This window comes from Oncorhynchus keta, chromosome 22 (genome assembly GCF_023373465.1).
Source record: "Oncorhynchus keta strain PuntledgeMale-10-30-2019 chromosome 22, Oket_V2, whole genome shotgun sequence".
NCBI classification, from domain to species: domain Eukaryota; kingdom Metazoa; phylum Chordata; class Actinopteri; order Salmoniformes; family Salmonidae; genus Oncorhynchus; species Oncorhynchus keta.
In genome coordinates, this window is record NC_068442.1 from 18,070,495 (window position 1) to 18,089,440 (window position 18,946).

Here is an 18,946-nt window from a genome sequence, read left to right on the forward strand (position 1 = left end):
TTGTAGGATAGTCTCACTTAGATTCACTTTTCTCAATATCTGACTTAAGACAGCTAATCAGTTGTACCAGTGATTGTCTGAGGTGAGCTTCTCACCGCTTCCTCCTCGTGTTGGTATAGATTCTCTTATCCCTCCTAAAATCACATTAATATCTTAACAAAAATACGTCTATAATTGTTCATATTGTATTCACAACATATTGGATGAAAACTTGACAGATGAAGGGGGTATCCTTTCCAAGTTACAGTATTTGGCCCATACAGTTTTTAATAACATCACAAAATGAAAAACAATATGACATTAGTGACCACTTCCCACATTGTGTTCCATTATCACTTTTTGGACATTAGAGTTTGGGTGGGAAAAAGTCTCTCTAGACATAGTTATTCCTTTGGTTGATACTAAACGGTAGAGAGAGAGTTTTCTCCTGCTTAAATTTAAGACCGGGTGTGAGCTGTCTGGTTATTGTCAGCCATTGCCAAGCTGATCCATCGAGATCCTCCCAGGACAGTCAGGACATCGGTCAATGCAGATAATCCAGGTAGCTGTTTAATTAACTATTTAGTGGTCTTACGGCTTGGGGGTGGAAGCTGTTCAGGGTCTTGTTGGTTCCAGACTTTGTGCTTCGGTAATGCTTTCCATGCGGTAGCAGAGAGAACAGTCTGTGACTTTCATGGCTGGAGTTTTTGACAATTTTTAGGGCCTTCCTCTAACACTGCCTGGTACAGAGATCCTTGATGGCAGGGAGCTCGGCCCCAATGAAGTACTGGGCCGTACACACTACCCTTTCTAGCGACCTGCAGTCGGGTGCCAAGCAGTTGCCATACCAAGTGATGGTGCAGCCAGTCAATATACTCTCAATGGTGCAGCCAGTCAATATACTTTCAATGGTGCAGCCAGTCAATATACTCTCAATGGTGAAGCCAGTCAATATACTCTCAATGGTGCAGCCAGTCAATATACTCTCAATGGTGCAGCTTTAGAACTGTATTGAGGGTCCTATATCGACACTTTGGCTGTTTTATGGGTCATCGGATGTTATAGCGGGATTTCTTATAAGCGTCTGGATTTGTGTCCTGCTCATTGAAAGCGTCAACTCTAGCCTATATCTCAGTGCGGATGTTGCCTGTAATCCATGTTTTCTGGTTGAGATATGTTGTATGAACTCTGTGGAGACGAGGTGGTCGATGCATTTATTAATAAAGCTGTTCACTGTTGTGGTAAACTCCTGAATGTTATCTGATTCATCCCAGAATATATTCCAGTCTGTGTTAGGAAGCAGTCCTGTAGTTTAGCATCCACTTCATCTGACCACTTCTATTTTGAGCATGTCACTGGTACTTCCTGTTTGAGTTTTTCTTGTAAGCAGGAATCAGGAGGATATAGTTTTCCCATAACAGTCTAACAGGACTAAGCTATATGGAATTGTTTTAAGAAGGTCATACCAAGGATAATTTTGCTATTTGAGTTGGATTTTTAAGACACCTTGAAGTATCCAAAAAATATAACAAGTATTTGATGAAAAATATGTGTGGCCTTACTGCTATTAGCCCATACAAACACATTGAATAACTGATTCACTACACGGAACAACAGAGTCTCTCAAAAAATCAGAAGGAAGTTTGTTCTGAAGTGTCTGTTCTACATCTGAGAGATATAAGAAAGATCAGGAATTGTTTTGATTGAAAAAAAAATGTATTTTTGGCACAAAACAGTCTCCATATACTGTATACAGTACCAGTAAAAAGTTTGGACTCATTCAAGGGTTTTTCCTTATTTTTACTATTGTACATTGTAGAATAATTAGTGAAGAGCAAGGAAAAACTTGACTTAGAAAGAAACACACTTGTCTATATAAGGTCCCACAGTTGACAGTGAAAGTCAGAGCAGAAACTATACCATGAGGAAGATCACCGAAATAGTGAAGTGAAGGTTATAAAACTATTTCTAGAGTGGTGAATGTTTCCAAGAGCACAGTGGTCTCCATCATTGGGAAATAAAAAAAATATGGAACAACCCAGACTCTGCCTAGAGCTGGCCGTCCAACCAAACTGAGAAGCCGAGCAAGAAGTACCTTGGTCAGGGAGGTGACCAAGAACCCAATGATGGCTGAGATTGGAGAACCTGACAGAAGGACAACAGTTTCTACAGCACTTCACCGATCTGAGCTTTTGGGAGAGTGGCCAGACGGAACACACTCCTGAGAAAAAAGCACGTAACAGCACGTTTGGAGTTTGCAAAAAAGCATGTGAAAGACTGAGAGCATAAGGAAAACATATTCTGTGGTCTGTGAGAGAAACATTTTACTCTTTGGCTTGAATGCATAGCGCTATGTCTGGAGAAAACCAGGCACAGCTCATCACCCGTCTAACACCCTGCCTACCGTGAAGCATGGTGGTGGTAGGATCATGCTATGGGGAGGCTTTTCAGTGGCAAGGACTGGGAGACTGGTAAGAATAGAAGGAACAATGAATGGAACCAAATAAAGGCAAATCCTTGATGACACCCTTCTTCAGAGTGCAAACGACCAACAGAACAATGACTCCAAGCATACAGCCAAAGCTATGAAAGAATGGCTTCAGAACAACAATGTGAAAGTCATTGAGTGGCCCAGGCAAAGCCCGGACTTGAATCAAATTGAAAATCTGTTCAAAGACTGGAAGATTGCTGTTCACCGTCGCTCCCCAACTGACTTAACAGAGTTTGAGAAAATATTGGAGAAAATCGACAAATCCAGATGTGCAAAGCTGATACAGACATACCCAAGACGACTCAAAGATGTAATCGCTGCCAAAGGTGTTTTTACAAAGTATTGACTCAGGGGTGTGAATACTTATTTAAATTAGATATTTCTGTATTTAATTGATACATTTGAACATTTTTCTAAAAAACATGTTTTCACTTTGTCATTAAGGGGTATTGTTTAGATGGGTGAGATTATTTTTTATTTAATCCATTTTGAATTGCGACTAACACAACAAAATGTGAAATAAATCACAGGGTATGAATCATTTCTGAAGGCAGTGTATGTCCAGTCAGTTCATGGTTCTGTTTCATATAGGCTCACCTTGAATTCTCATTGGCCACTGATCTATAATATTAATATGGTCGAAATCTATCTAGTCGTTTAACCTATTAGTTACAATGGAAAAGAGGCTAGGATAGGGAAGGTCTTGAGAAAAAGCCCATGGTAAGAATAAAAGTTTGCTTTATTTCATGACATAGTGTCACTGTATGATGGCAGTTGTTGAGATTGGGAAGAGAAGGGGAGAGAGAGGAGGAGAGCGAGTGAGAGAGGTTTACTGGAGAAAAATTAGATTAAATGAAAGCAGAGCAAGGAATGTACAAAAGACCAGATGCACTCAGAAACTGTTGCTGTCAGAGACAGAATTTAAGAAAGGTAGAAGAGGGAGAGAAGGAGAGGGGATAGTCAGCAAAACACAAGAGAGGGGCACCTTCCAAGCTAATAAAAAATAAAAAACTAACCGTGACAGGAAGGAGAAAAGAGAGAGAGTGTGAGAGAGAAAGAGAGGCTGCACAAGGTAGGGAAGGGGGGGGGGGAGAGCAAGAGAGGGAGAAGCAGAAGGGTGTGTACACACCGGCACCACCCTCTTCCCCTTTCTGCCTGTGTGTCACTAAGCTCTGAAACCCTCTCTCTCACACAGAATATAAAAAAAGTTGGCCAAAGTCTGTCTCAGCTCCAATAGCTACCAGACACCCACAACAACCTCTCTCTCTTTTTATCGCTCTCTCTCTCTCTCTCTCTCTCTCTCTCTCTCTCTCACACACACACACACACACCACCCCTCACTCCTGGCACAGAGAAGACAGGACCACTGGAGAGACCATACACACCTCCGCCTCCTCCTCCAGTCACTCACCCAGCCATCGCCAGACGCTAAGCCCAAGGATGTGGACTTTGCTCTTGGGGGTCACCTTAGGATTACTGGCCTCTTCCAGGTCGGAACCGGCTCAAGGTGAGGGCACTGCACCTCTCTCTGCTCAGCGGATGCCTCTTTGTCTGGGTTTTTTTTCTCTGGTTTCAGCCTGGAAACACTCTCCTTTGTTGGTGGATTTTATGGCGACACAGTTGATGAGCATGTATAGTGTGTATATTTGTGTGTAAGGAGTGAGAACGATAGGCTGAGGCAGTGCCAAATGGATGTGTAGACGCTGGTAAAGCAACGTGCGCTAGGCTACACAAGCTTACGTCTGGCAGTCTGAGACTCATGACAGCACAGACACAAAGGAGACAGTCGCTCGTGCTCTCTCACACACGCACACTCAGACACACACTTACCGGAGAGTGTGTTAGGGAAGAAAACGATGAGCCCATTTCGGGCAGCTGCTCTTTTCTCATCCATTCAGGTATTCTTGGTATTGTTTTGCCACTGTAGCCTTCAGAAAGCATCTATCTGCTCTTCAATCAATGTGAGGGTACGAAAGAGCTTTACTCATTGTCCGACCACAGCTTAGGGATATGTTGACGTGCTTTAATGCTAATTTTCTAACACAAAGGAGGAAACTCATCAAATCCTCTGCCTCTCTCTTTAATTGTCTTTGGCTTTCGCTCCCTCATGCTTTCAGTGAGGGATCTTGATTGGATGTATGTCAAAGGGGCATCTTTTGAGGAGGGGAAGTTGGTGCTGAATCAAACAGGTCTGGCTTAGTCTCCCTCTCTTTGACTTGGCTGGGTGGGGGGAGGGGACGGGACGGGTATCACTGTGCCTCCTCTCTGGCTCTGTGCCAAATCACAGCCAACATACAGCTATAAATATGAACGGTTTAAAGGAAAACAAGAGAGGAGGTATAAGGTCTCTTGTGTGTGTGTTTAAAGGTTTAGAAACAGAGGGGCGTGTGTTCACATTTCCCCCATGTGTTTCTACTGTATATTTGTTTGCCCAATGGTTTAAGCTTAGGGCATGCAGTGTTGTAAGGAGCTGATAGCTGTGTGTGTGTGTGCGCGCACACGTGTGTGTGTTAACAGTAATTGGGTGTCTGGCAAATGCAATCCAGGGGTGGTTACAGCTCGTCCTACCCTGGCCTTGTCTTTGAACCCTAAATGTGCTGCAGTCTTTCCTCCTAAAGCACATCATTAACAGCAGGACTCATGGACATGTGTTTCATCCAGACATCCATGTAAACCAAGATCCTATTAATGGAGGCTTTTTACAATGGCTCTCGCTTTACTGTGGATCCAGTCCACATGTGGTTCTGTAATGTCCAAGGCAATAGAAGGTACCTTGAAATTTGACCTTCAGAAAATGTTTTGCTCTCCTACCCATTCTGGTTAATGACGCCTCCTATTGCATCCACTTCACTCGCAAACACACAAAAAAAAAACATTCATGCAACATCCATGCATGTCCATGTTATAGAAATATTATGATGGCTGTTCCCATCGCTAGGTTGTTTGCTCAGGGTGACTTGGCTAATGGCCAGCTTTACTCCGCTCCTCAGAGCATGTTAGACAAGGCCTGATTGATCAGATCCTGGCTAAAGGTATGCACAGGGCCAGATCAGTCTGTGTCTGTCCAGGCTGGACACACACACACACACACCATCGAGGCCAGCCGGCCCCCAGTCTGTGTACATGTATTTGCTCCCCTAGCGTAACTACCCATCCCATACCTGTGGGTATCACATTTCAAGTTGAGGGTCGGTGAGAGGCCCCTGTGGAGCAGGACTAGGGCCTCACAAAGGGGGCTTGTGCCCATGCAAGCTGGGAGTACTGTCACCTGCCATCTGATCTGCATGGACACGTGCTTGACCCTTGTACTACCCTCCTCTAGCTTTCTCTACCAACCACCCGTAGGTGTCACAGCCTGGCCATCACAAAATTGAGCAATTTCTTCTCTTCCTCTTTCATTGAGTTTCAGCCTCATCCCCCTCTCCAGTGCTTTTGGTGGCCCATTCTCTCAGTCAGAAGCTGCTCGGCATTTAAACTGTATTTCAGCCCTACTGTATCTCCCAGAACGTTGTTAAACCTATTAATTACGGTTTAAAGCCTCTCTGTGAGTCTCATGCTCGCCGGTAGCAAGGCTGTATCCCCGGCCCTACCTTCTCTTCCCTGATCATATACACTGAAGTCTTTGTAGCCCAGGCAAAGCTGCTCCAAAGGCCTCTCTCTGTAATGTATACAGATCCTTAATGCATGAGGCAAGCCCAGCCATCTCTAACCCCACCCCCCCAAATCACCAACCAGACTACATTTTGTAATCGGGACCAATACAGCGGCTGTAGCTAAGTGTATTTTTCTATGGCATTTCTGTGAGATTTTACTGCAAGTCGGTAATCATGTAATAACTCAAATGTTTTCTCAATTTGGATTTAAGAGGTGGGAGCTGAAAGTCTTTGAAAGACATAATGGGGAAAATGAACGGGTCACTGAGATTTGAGAAGCAGAACCTCTTTATGCCAAGCCTTCAAAAAAGTAAGAGAAGAAGAAAGGCGGAATAAGGGAGTCAGAGGGAGTCAGAGAAAGATTGAGGAAGGGGAAGAGAAAAAGAGAGTCCTTCAGGTGACTTTGCTTTGGTGAGTTTTGTGTGAAGGGATCTCATGTTTCTCCTGTACCACTGGTCTATTGGCTCTGTGGATCCTGTGACCAGCAGAGTGAGGGATAGCCACAACATACATGCTGACAGCACCGTCTTCTACTGAGAGAGAGATTAACAGAAAGAACATGGTACACAAGATCAATGTCACACTGATATTGCCAGAGTCTGTGAGAAATGTACACTCTTAGAAAAAGGGTTCCAACAGGATTCTTTGCAGAAGGAATAATTTTCATTTGTAGAACCCTTTTTGGAAGACGAGGGTTCTTTGTAAGGCAAAGGGTTATACCTAGAACCTTTTTCATCCTAAGAACCGTTTTTTTTTTGTAAGAAAGGGTTCTTTGATATTCTTTGGGAGGCCTGAATGATTATTTGGAAGGCAAGGAGGGATCTGCATAGAATCTGAATCTGAATAAGCTTTTTTATTGTAAATATTTTTCTTTCTTTTAAATAGTGCCTGAGTATGACTCAGTGTTGAATCTTTACCATCAGGAGTTTGAATAATCTGATCCATTTAAAAAGATAGGTGTGAGAATGGTTTAAACTGTACCTACATATATATGGGAATGTATTTGCATTTATTTGGTATGTCCTTATTAAATTGTATGTATACAGTACTGACATAGTTGATATTTGAGAGAGAGAGATGCATCAGAGAAATTCAGACAGGTGGGAAAGAGCTGTTTGGCTTTCAAGTCTGATAAGACAGCTAGGAGAGCACAAACTGCAAATTGACTAATGTGTGTGGTGGTGGTTGCCAGTGTACAGTGTTTACTAGAGTGTGTGGTGTAATATGCTGTGTATAGCTATAGGAGAGAGAGGAGCCTTTCTCTTCCAGTCAAAGCACCTGGAGGTTCTGGCATGCGCTAAAAGCTCCCTTTTCTCCTAGCTAGCAGCCTCTGTATATCCAGACCCTCTGTGGTCTCTGGCCCTTTCAACTCCATTAACTGACAATAGAGCTTTTCTAGAGTCACTGCCTTGGAATAGCAGGATCTTGGAGTGACAAAGCAGCACATGGCCACACTCCCTGCATGCTAATGGTAACACCTCTGAATCATGGGTTCCCTCTCTTTTCAGTCGTCCAAACACTGTGTTCACTTTGATCCACCCTGGGCAGGTCTGTGATGCCAGGTCTGTGATGTTTTTCTCAAGTTTAGACACATTGTGGGGTGTGTGGGTATGTTTGTGTGGTTGGGGAGGGGTTTGTGGTTGTGTGTGTGTGTGTGTGTGTGTGTGTGTGTGTGTGTGTGTGTGTGTGTGTGTGTGTGTGTGTGTGTGTGTGTGTGTGTGTGTGTGTGTGTGTGTGTGTGTGTGTGTGTGTGTGTGTGTGTGTGTGTGTGTGTGTGTGTGCATGTGTGTGTGCATGTGTCTCTGTGCCCAACCGGCACTAATGGTAAAGTAACTTCCTGTTCAACTTCCTGCCTCTGCTAGGCCTCTAGTGTACACCAAAGGGCTGGGCCAGGCAGTTAAACTGATGCCCTAAACATTTGTTCACTTTCGAAATGTGACACGTCATCAGTTAACGCATGGGGTTAATAAGGGAACTGCTGTGAGTGCATTGACTCTCCACAACTCTGTGCTGTGGGTGGCAAAGCAAACTGCAGTCAGACAGGTAGAAGATCTAAGTCAACTATTATACTCTCACCCATCCACCCCAACCAACCACCCTACTTTAGTTTTTGCCTTAATTAACCATCTGTCTCATGTAAGATATAATAATATACTGAACAAAATATAAACGCAACATGTAAATGTTGTTCCCATGTTTGATGAGCTGAATTAAAAGATCCTAGACATTTTCCATACACACAAAAAGCTTGTTTCTCTCAAATGTTGTGCACAATTTTGTTTACATCCCTGTTAGTGAGCATTTTTCCTTTGCCAAGATAATCCATCCAATTGACAGGTGTGGCATATCAAGAAGCTCATTAAACAGCATGATCATTACACAGGTGCACCTTGTTCTGGGGACAATAAAAGACCACTCTAAAATGTGCATTTTTGTCCCACAACACAATGCCACAGATGTTTTGAAGGAAGCACCCTGACTGCAGGAATGTCCACAAGAGCTGTTGCCAGAGAATTGAATTCCCTACCATGAGCCGCCTCCAACGTCGTTTTGGAGAATTTGACAGTACTTCCAACCGGCCTCACAACCGCAGACCATGTGTAACCATGCCAGCCCAGGACCTCTACATCCGGTTTCTTCACCTGCGGAATTGTCTGAAACCATCCACTCAGACAGCTGATAAAACTGTGGGTTTGCACAAGCTTTCAGAAACCGTCTCAGGGATTCTCAACTGCATACTCGTTGCCCTTGCCTTGACCTGACTGCAGTTCGACGATGTAACCGACTTCATTGGGCAAATGGTCACCTTGCTCTTCACAGGTGCTCTTCACGGATGAATCCCGGTTTCAACTGTACTGGGCAGATGGCAGACAGCATGTATGGCGTCATGTGGGCAAGTGGTTGGCTGATGTCAACGTTGTGAAAAGAGTGCCCCAAGGTGGCGGTGGGGTTATGGTATGGGCAGGTATAAGCTACGGACAGTGTACCAATAGCATTTTATCGATGGTAATTTGAATGCACAGAGATAGCATGATGAGATCCTGAGGCCCATTGTTGTGCCATTCATCCGCCTCCATCACCTCATGTTTCAACATATTCATAGACGGCCCCATGTCGCAAGGATCTGTACACAATTCCTGGAAGCTGAAAACATCCCAGTTCTTCCATGGCTTGCATACTCACCAGAGACCTCACCCATTGAGCATGTTTGGGATGCTCTGGATCAACGTGTATGACAGAGTGTTTCAGTTCCCACCAATATCCAGTAACTGCGCACAGCCATTGAAAAGGAGTGGGAGAACATTCCACAGGCCACAATCAACAGCCTGATCAACTCTATGCGAAGGAGATCTGTTGAGCTGCATGAGGCAGCACTGCATGATCCACACCCTTTCTTTCTTTTTTCTTCTTCTTTTTTTTTTTTACATATCTTTGACCAACAGATGCATATCCGTATTCCCAGTCATGTGAAATCCATAGATTAGGGCCACATCTATTTATTTCAATTGACTGATTTCCTGTAACTCAGTAAAAACTTTTTGTAATTTGAGTGTACCGCATTTATGTTTACTATGTTGTGTGTAGTCTATGAGACCAGGCTGAACTGTCAGATACACAAGTAAAATCATTTAGACATCAAAACAGACAGCTGTAAAATAATGCAGACAGCTAGGTTTCCATCCGATTGACGATAGATTTTCAGGCAAATATTTTTTTATCGACATAAAAACTATATTCCCATTTACTGAATAAAACATACAAGTAAAATTGGTTTCCATCGCATTTTTTACTCTTCTGATCATTTTGTCACAAATATTTTGCTTTATATATTTTGAAATTGCCCACTCCGTTCTTGGCACGGGTGCTCTAGCCAACAGCTCGCAGATACAGTTTGGGTATCTAACTACATGATGAGATTATTATGGTCAAAAGAGCAATATTATTTTCATTTGTGAAAAGGCAGCTAAGCTGTAACGGGTACGATAGGAGTCGAGAAGTAAGTACAGGGAGTGAATTTACTAATAAATGAAACAATGAACAAAACAAGAAACACGAGTAGGGTACATATAACACAGGAACAGAATCAACAACACCTGGAAAAAGAACCAAAGAGTGACAGATATAGGGGAGGTAATCAGAAAGTTGAGTCTCATGAGGCACAGGTGCATGTAACGATGGTAACGATGGTGTCAGGTGTGCGTAATAATGAGTAAACTGGCACCAGAGAGGGAGGGCAGGAGTAGACATGACAGTACCCCCTCCCCGACACGTGGATCCAGCCACAGCTGAGGCTTGAACCTGTCAAGCTGATGCGGGGGAACCTGTTGAACCAGGTGAGGCATGGGAACCTGTTGAACCAGATGAGGTGTGGGAGCCTGACAAGCCGGCTGAGGCCTGACGAGCCGGCTGAGGCCTGGGAGCCTGATGAGCCAACCGAGGCTTGAGAACCTGTTTAGCGAGCTGAGGCATGGAAGCCTGTCGAGCTAGTTGAGGCATCCCCAGTAGCTTCGGCAATGGAAGCCTGACGAGCCAACCCAGGCTTGAGAACCTATTGAACAAGCTGAGGCATGGAAGCCTGACGAGCCAGCTGTTATTCTGTAACGGGTACGCTAGGAGTCGAGAAGAAAATACAGGGAGTGAATTTAATAATAAATTAAACATGGAAAGAAACACAAGTAGCGTACTGACATAAAACACAGGAACAGAATCAATAACACCTGGGGAAAGAACCAAAGGGAGTGACAGATATAGGGGAGGTAATAAGGAAGGTGATGGAGTCCAGGTGAGTCTCATGAGGCACAGGTGCACGTTATGATGGTGGCAGGTGTACGTAATAATGAGTAAACTGGCGACAATTAGCACCAGAGAGGGGGAGCGGGAGTAGACGTGACATAAGCATCAAGCTCATCACCATGCATTTTCATCAATACTTTCTCCTAATAAACTGCATGCTTTCATAGTGGGAGGTACACAAAACAAATAAACGCGTTAATAATACGTTTACTTAAATAAGTTTACTTCTATATGATGGCTATTATATCAACATTTGTTTATAAAGGTGTTTCCACCAGCATTTCTCGCACAATTAATTTGACAGACACAAAAAGATCCCACCTTATCTAGCGTATTATGTAAAGTTTACCAGAAATGTAAGGTTTCCATCAGGCCTGTAGTAAAAAAAAAACTATTCTTCATGTACTTTAGTTGCATACAAAGGTTGGGTGGAAACTTGGTTACTGGGACGATTTTGCTCTGGTACAGTAATTTGTCAGTAATTTAACAACATCAACGTTATCTTGAGTTCATGGACAAATTCTGTGACATTAGTGCTAGTACGAACTCGGACCCAGGCGAAGGAAAAGCAGCAGGTAGAGGTATTGGTAAATCCAGAATATTGACTTAAGGTCTTCATAGCAAAACAACAAAGCAAGGGCACACGAGAACACTGAACAAAACATGAGACTTCAGCAACTGGCCCTGTCCACAGAGGATCCTAAATAGTCATCCAGCATGTGATCCCAATAAGCCCAATCAGGGTCACCTGGATACTAGAAGTAACCCAGTGGCAACTTCAGGTAGTGGTCCTTCTGTAGCTCAGTTGGTAGAGCATGGCGCTTGTAGCGCCACGGTAGTGGGTTCGATTCCCGGGACCACCCATACGTAGAATGTATGCACACATGACTGTAAGTCGCTTTGGATAAAAGCGTCTGCTAAATGGCATAAAAAAAAATAAAATAAAAATAAAAAAGGTAGTACACTCAAGGGAGAAAACCTGACCTGTAACAGGATGTGGAGGTGGGATGAACCCTCATGGACCGGGGAAGATGAAGACGATAGGCCACTGGATTGATGCGCCATAGAACCTTGAATGGCCCAACGTACTAGGGAGCCAACTTCCTAGATTCCACACGTAGCGGCAGATCCCTACCAAAACCTCCAGACCATCTGGCCTGGACGCGGGAGGGGACTCGGGCGGCGAGGACGGTTGGCCTGTTGTTGAACCCAAGCTGAGGACCTCAGGAGCCCTGACCAAGCCCTCTCCCAGATCTGGCGGCAATGAGAGATGAGGCATTGAGTGGAAGGAACTGTCACTTCAATCTCCTGATCAGGCAACAGGGGGGGGCTGGTAACTGTACAACACCTGAAATGGTGAAAGGCCAGTGGAGGAACACTGGAGAGTGTTGTGTGCAAACTCCACCCAGGGAAGGAGGCTGACTGCAAGTAAAGGGGTTGGCAGACACACAGCACTGTGAGGCGGTCTCCTGAGCCTGGTTCGCCTGCTCAGTTTGACCGTTGGCCCCAAGAGGAACAAAAAGTATGTTAGGTGGACGGGTGTCTGGAATCGCCTCCCTACCTTGTGCCTTCCTCTCTATACCCCAGGAAACCCGCGCAAGGATGAGATGATGGATTCAAGCGGCTGATCCTCACTTAAGCTGGGGAACTGGCGGGAAAGGGCATCTGGCTTCACGTTCTTAGAGCTCTGATGGTAAGATAACGTGAATCTGAACCGAGGGAAGAAGAGAGCCCAATGAGCCTGTCAGCGTTTAGTCTCCTGGATGTAGTCCAAGTTCTTATGGTTAGTCTAAACCGTAAAGGGATTGTCCGAGCCTTCCAACCAGTGACGCCACACCTCCAAAGCCAGTTTAACCACAAAAAGCTCCCAATTGCCGACATCATAGTTCCTCTCCACTGGAGTGATATGCCTGGAGAAGAAGGCACAGGGATGAAGCTTTTGGTCTTTCGCCGAGTGCTGAGACAGAACCGCCCCCACGCCAAAGTCACAGGCATCCATCTTTACCACAAAGGGAAGAGAAGGATCCGCATGAACGAGAGTGGGTGCAGAAAAAAAATGACGTTTCAGGTCCTGGAACACCTTCTCAGCAGCAGAGGTCCAGCATACATGCCCAGCCCAGTCCTTGGTGAGCCTTGTCAATGGCGCCGCCACAGCACTAAAGTCTTTCACAAATCTCCGGTAGAATGAGTGAAACCCAAAAAATGCTGAACTTGCTTGACCATGCTGGGTCGCGGCCAGTTGACCACCTCTCCTACCTTTTGGGAGTCCATCAGTACACAGCCCTGAGATACGATGTACATACCCCAGGAAGGAGATCTGAGGAACGTGAAACTCACACTTTTCGGGCTTCTCTAACAAGTGAAGAGTCTTTGAAGAACCTGGTGGACATGTTGGATCTGTTCAGCCATGGACTTGGAGAAGATGAGGATGTCATCCAGGTACACAAACTCAAACTGGTGAAGGAAGTCGCGCAGCACATCATTAACCAAACGGCATGACACGGAACTCATAATGTTCATTAGGAGTGTTGAATGCTGTCTTCCACTCATCTCCCTGTCTAATGCGCACCAGATTGTACGTGTTCCATCAATCCAATTAAGAGAAGACGGTAGCTCCCTGGAGTCTTTCAAAAGCTGATGACATAAGAGAAAGGGGGTAACGGTTATTGATGGTAATGTTATTTAAACCCCGGTAATCAATACAGGGACATAATCCCCAATCCTCCTTCCCAACAAAGAAAACCACCCCTCCTGCAGGTGAAGTGGTCGGCCGAATAAAATCAGCCACCAGTGCCTCCTTACTATAACTGTTCATGACGGCAGTCTCTGAACCTGAGAGAGAATACAGCCCTCCTCTCAAAGGAGTGGTACTGGACAGGAAGTTGGTGGCACAATCATAGGGCCTGTGAGGAGGTAGTTTGCTGGCCCCTTGTTTGCTGAAGATTTGACCCAAATCACAGTAATCCCAACGTACACGGGAAAGATCAGTCTTGTCATTCCCAGCCAGATGAACAGGAGGATCGGAAGTCTCCAGACGAGCAGGACTGGAAAGGTGTTGAGAGAGATGCTGGCAGGTGAACTGGCATGAAGGATTCCATCCCAGAACTCTTCCCGAAGGCCAGCCAATTTGAGGATTATGGGTGGAAAGCCACAGATGTCCAAGAACCAGGGGTAGCTCAGGAAAGACCACCAGATATAACTGGATAAGCACCACATGGTCATCCAGAACTCATAGCTGAATAGGCATGGTGAGTTTCTTCATCTTCCCAGATCCTAGGTGTTGACCATTCAGCGCAGTGACCGACAACAGAGTGTCCAGCTTAGTGAGTGGCAGCCTCTGTTGGCGAGCTAAAGTGCGATCCAGAAAACGGCCATTAGCCCCAGAGTCTATGAAAGCAGGAATGTCCAACTGTCCATTGTCCCACCGCAGGTTGGCCGGAAGCAAGGTGTGTACCATATCGGCCACAGGAAACTGTATCTGATTCTCCAGAGAGGAAAGTCTGGTGCCTCCCAATTGCATCAGCTCCTCTGAAGGATATGAAGGAGAACCATAGTTGAACTGAGAACCCTGATGGTGTACAGGACAGGAATCGACTCCCTCAGCGGGGCCCAAAACACTGGAACCAACTCGGGACCCCTCTGTCCGCTTGTCAATCCAGATGGCCAGAACGATAAGCTCCTCCAGACTATCAGGGTTGTCCCGGGAAGCCAGTTCATCATTGAGAACCTCGCTGAGTACGTTCAGAAAGACTGAGTGAAGTGCCTCTATTTCAACTGCTCTCAGCGGCGAGTGTCCGAATGTCAATGGCGAGTGAGCTACACTCCGGCTGCCCTGCAGAAGCACAATGAGTCTTTGAGCAGCCACTTATGGGGTGACCAAAACCAATCCTCATCTCCTTGGTAAAGCTTTGCCAATTGAAACACATGTCTGATTGCTGCTCCCAGATGGCCTTGGCCCAGGCCAGAGCCGTCATGGGAGCAAGGAGATGACATATGCCACTTTGGAATGCTCGATGGAAATGATGATGCCTGCAACTCGAAGACCAGCGAATATTGGAGCAGGAACCCACGACACCTCCCAGGATGCTCCTCATAATGGGAGGCTCCCGAGGGGAGGAAGACGATGAGCTGGTAGGAAGGGGAGAGTTAGAAACCGCCACAGGTGCAGCAGCAGTTGCTTCCGTCTGTCCTGTCTGACAAATTCAGGCCTACATTTCAAAACCAACTATCAAAGTGGCCAAGGCTGCAGTCCAAACATGTTATTTCTACAACCTCAGCCCTCGCGCTAGCCACTTTCCCCAGGAAATCCCTGTCGAAACCGGATGCAGTTTGACTGTCATCTTAAGTGGAGGTCCAATTCACGAACGTTGCCCCCTCGGTCCTCGATTTAGCTCGAGGGAACGAGTGAATAACTTTGATCACTTCTGGGGTAGATACAGTATGAGCCACAATTCAATGCAAAATGTAGTCACTAGTCAATCTCTGCTTGTTGCGAAGGGTCAAATTCTATCAACAGGTCTGAATTTTGGGCATGTCAGACAAAATTATGATGATAGCCTGCTATAAAATATATATAAAATACCATTCCAAAAGATTGGGGTCATTTAGACATTTCCTTGTTTTTGAAAGAAAATCAAATGTTTTTGTCCATTAAAATAACATCAAATTGATCAGAAATACAGTGTAGACATTGTTAATGTTGTAAATGAATATTGTAGCTGGAAACTGCACTTTTTTATGGAATATCTACATAGTTATCAGCAACCATCACTCCTGTGTTCCAATGGCACGTTGTTAGCTAATCCAAGTTTTGTAATTTTAAAAGGCTAATTGATGATTAGAAAACCCTTTTGCAATTATGCTCGCACTGATGATCTTCTTGGCCTGCAACAACTGGTGTTGTAGGTGTCTTGGAGGGAAGGCAGTGTGCACCCAATGGTGTGTTCAGCTGAGCGTACCACCCTCTTTAGCGCATTGCGGTCCGCGGCGGTGGTGTAGCCGTACCAGGGTGTGATGCAGCCCGACAGTATGCTCTCGATGGTGCTCCTGTAGAACACTGTGAGGGCCCTCGGGGACAGACCACATTTCTTCAGCATCCTGAGTTTGAAGAGTCACTGTCATGCCTTCTTCACTACGGTGTCTGTGTGATTTCACTATTTCAGCTCCTCAGAGATGTGCAAGCCAATAAACTTGTTGACCTTCTCCTCAGCGGCCCAGTTGATAAGGATGTAATGCCCGACCTGGTTCCTCTTGAAGATCACAATCAGCTCCTTTGTTTTGCTGACGTTCAGGTTTTTTACCTGACACCACGCCATCAGAGTGCCTACCTCCTCCCTGTAAGGCTATCACATAATTGTTGTCATTTAGGCCTACTACTGTCATCAGCAAACTTGATGATAGAGTTGGAACTGTGTGAGGCAACACAGTCGTGGGTATACTGGGAGTACAGGAGGGGACTGAGGATGCACCCTTGTGGTGCCCCTGTGTTGAGAATAGGACTTTCGAGGAGTTAATGTTGCTTATCTTCACCACTTGGGAGGGGGCCCGTCAGGAAGTCCAGGACCCAGTTGCATAAGAAGCAGTTCAGTCCCAGGTCTGTGAGGTTTGTGGTGAGCTTAGAGGGCACTGTGGTATTGAAGGCCAAGCTGTAGTCAATGAAGAGCATTCTCACATATGCATTCCTTTTTTGTTCAGGTGGGTGGGGGAAGTGTGCAGTGCAATAGAGATTGTGTCATCTCTGGATGTGTCAGGGCGGTAGACGAATTGTAGCACCAAACCCATGAGAAGAGAGAGAGATGGAGAGCGACAGGTTTGGACAGAGATAGATGTAGGCAGGTATTGAAGCGGGTGGCTCAGCACTAGGGGGACCCATTGCTTTCATGGTCCTTCTTATCCCTATACACTGATCGTCGTGACCTGTTGCTCTGCCAGTGCCCAACAGTCTGGAGACACAACACAATTCTCGCTCGCACCACACCTTTCGCAACTGATGTTTGTGCCTGTTGCCATTGGTAGTCCTATATCAACAAGTACCATGGAGATATAATATCTGGGGTGAGATATCCTGTGTGTGTGTGTGTGTGTGTGTGTGTGTGTGTGTGTGTGTGTGTGTGTGTGTGTGTGTGTGTGTGTGTGTGTGTGTGTGTGTGTGTGTGTGTGTGTGTGTGTGTGTGTGTGTGTGTGTGTGTGCAGATGATGTTCATGCTTTTGCAGTCTGTAGACAATAAGGCCTGACACTCTAAGAATATTGATGTTACAGTATGTGGAGGGAGAACAAAGTTTAAACTGAATAACTCAATGTCCATTGATGATCAAAGCTGTGTATAGCCAAACCCATGAGAAGAGTGATAGATGGAGGGAGAGAGGGAGAGGTTCAGACAGAGATTGATGAAGACAGGCATTGAAACGAGCGGATCAGCCCTACGGACCTCGCTCTTGACGCCCCTCTTGTCCCTATACACTTATCCTCTTGGCCTGCTATTCTGCCAGTGCCCAACACCCTGGAGACAAAAGACAAAACACAATGATCGCTTGAACCACATCTTTCGCAACTGATGTTTGTCTCTGTCGCTATGGTAATCATGTATCAGCAAGCACCATAGGATAGGATATCTGGGGTGAGATTTCCTATGTGAGTGTGTGTGTGTGCTCATGATGTTCATGCTTTTGCAGTCTATAGACATATTGATCTAATATTTCTATCCATTTTATTCTGACTATCTTTACAAACTTCCTCAGAAGATGAATATATGTAATATTCCTAGAGCTCTGAAGGCCCTTTTCTGGAGGTGAAATCACAACTGCACTGTGAAATAACTCTTACACTCTTATACTCGTTTTTTCTGCTAGCACTGACTTTGCTGATTCAAGAAAATGTATAAGAGCATGTGCTAAATGACTAAAATGTCAATGTAAAAAAAGCTTCGAAAATATCCTTGTTTTTGAAAGAAAAACACATTAAAATAACATCAAATGGATCAGAAATACAGTGTAGACATTGTTAATGTTGTAAATAACTATTGTTGCTGGAAACGGCAGATTTTCTATGAAACATCTACATAGCCGTACAGAGGGCCATTATCAGCAACCATCACTCCTGTAATTGACCATTAGAAAACCCTCTTGCAATTATGTTAGCACAGCTGAAAACTGTGTTCCTGATTAAAGAATAAATTAAACTGGTCTTCTTTAGAGTAGTTGAGTATCTGGATTATCAGCATTTATGAGATTGATTACAGGCTCAAAATGGAACTCATCAGTCTATTCTGGTCCTGAGAAATGAAGGCTATTCCATGCGAGAAAATGCCAAGAAACTGAAGATCTCGTACAATGCTGTGTACTACTCCCTTCACAGAACAGGGCAAACTGGCTCTAACCAGAATAGAAAGAGGAGTGGGAGGCCCCGGTGCACAACTGAGAAAGAGACGAGGTAGAGACACGGTAATTCCCACTCGGCTGCCCCAATACTGTAGTTCCCATTTCTTATTTCGGTATGTCACAAGACTGTATGATTGTGTCACAGAATAGATTCTCACCCAGATGCAAATGTCCTGTTCACCATTTTAGCAACTGACTGTGGAAAAGTGATCGGAAGCCTATACGATAGGCTTGATATGATAATGATTCTGTTTGTTGCTGTGTGTGTGTTTCTGTGTGTGTGCTTCTGTGTGTGGGCGCACCACATCCTGTTCATTTGCAGTTCAACCCGTTATTTTCTGCCAGAAGATCCAATGAGATAGTGTTGTTGTACTATAAAATGAGGGGCACATCACAGACAAATGTTAGCCATATTGTATTTAAACAATTGGTTACATAATGTCATCTAGTTAAGTGTGTTGTTGTATTTGCAGTTTTTATATTGTGTTTAGGGAAGTTTTAACTCTATGTTTGTGAGGTACAGGCCAAAGAACAGGGCATGTTTGCAAAAGGAGTGAAGTTATGTTTAAATCCTTGACCTTTTATTCTCATGGAAATTGGCCTATATGGATAGGTGTAAGGGATTTCCTCCTCTCCTTCCGAAGAGGAGAGG

At 44.9% G+C, this 18,946-nt stretch overlaps 1 protein-coding gene across 1 annotated transcript in view; it reads left to right on the top strand.

Annotated features, from left to right (window-relative positions):
- Positions 1-3,642: 3,642 nt before the first annotated feature.
- LOC118401138 (CD44 antigen-like) overlaps positions 3,643-18,946 on the top strand; it is a 45,010-nt gene continuing 29,706 nt past the window's right edge. The window contains exon 1 of the mRNA XM_035798410.2: positions 3,643-3,977. Within this exon, the coding sequence (XP_035654303.1) occupies positions 3,911-3,977 (67 nt within the window). The 5' untranslated portion in view covers positions 3,643-3,910. The remainder of the gene's footprint in view (positions 3,978-18,946) is intronic.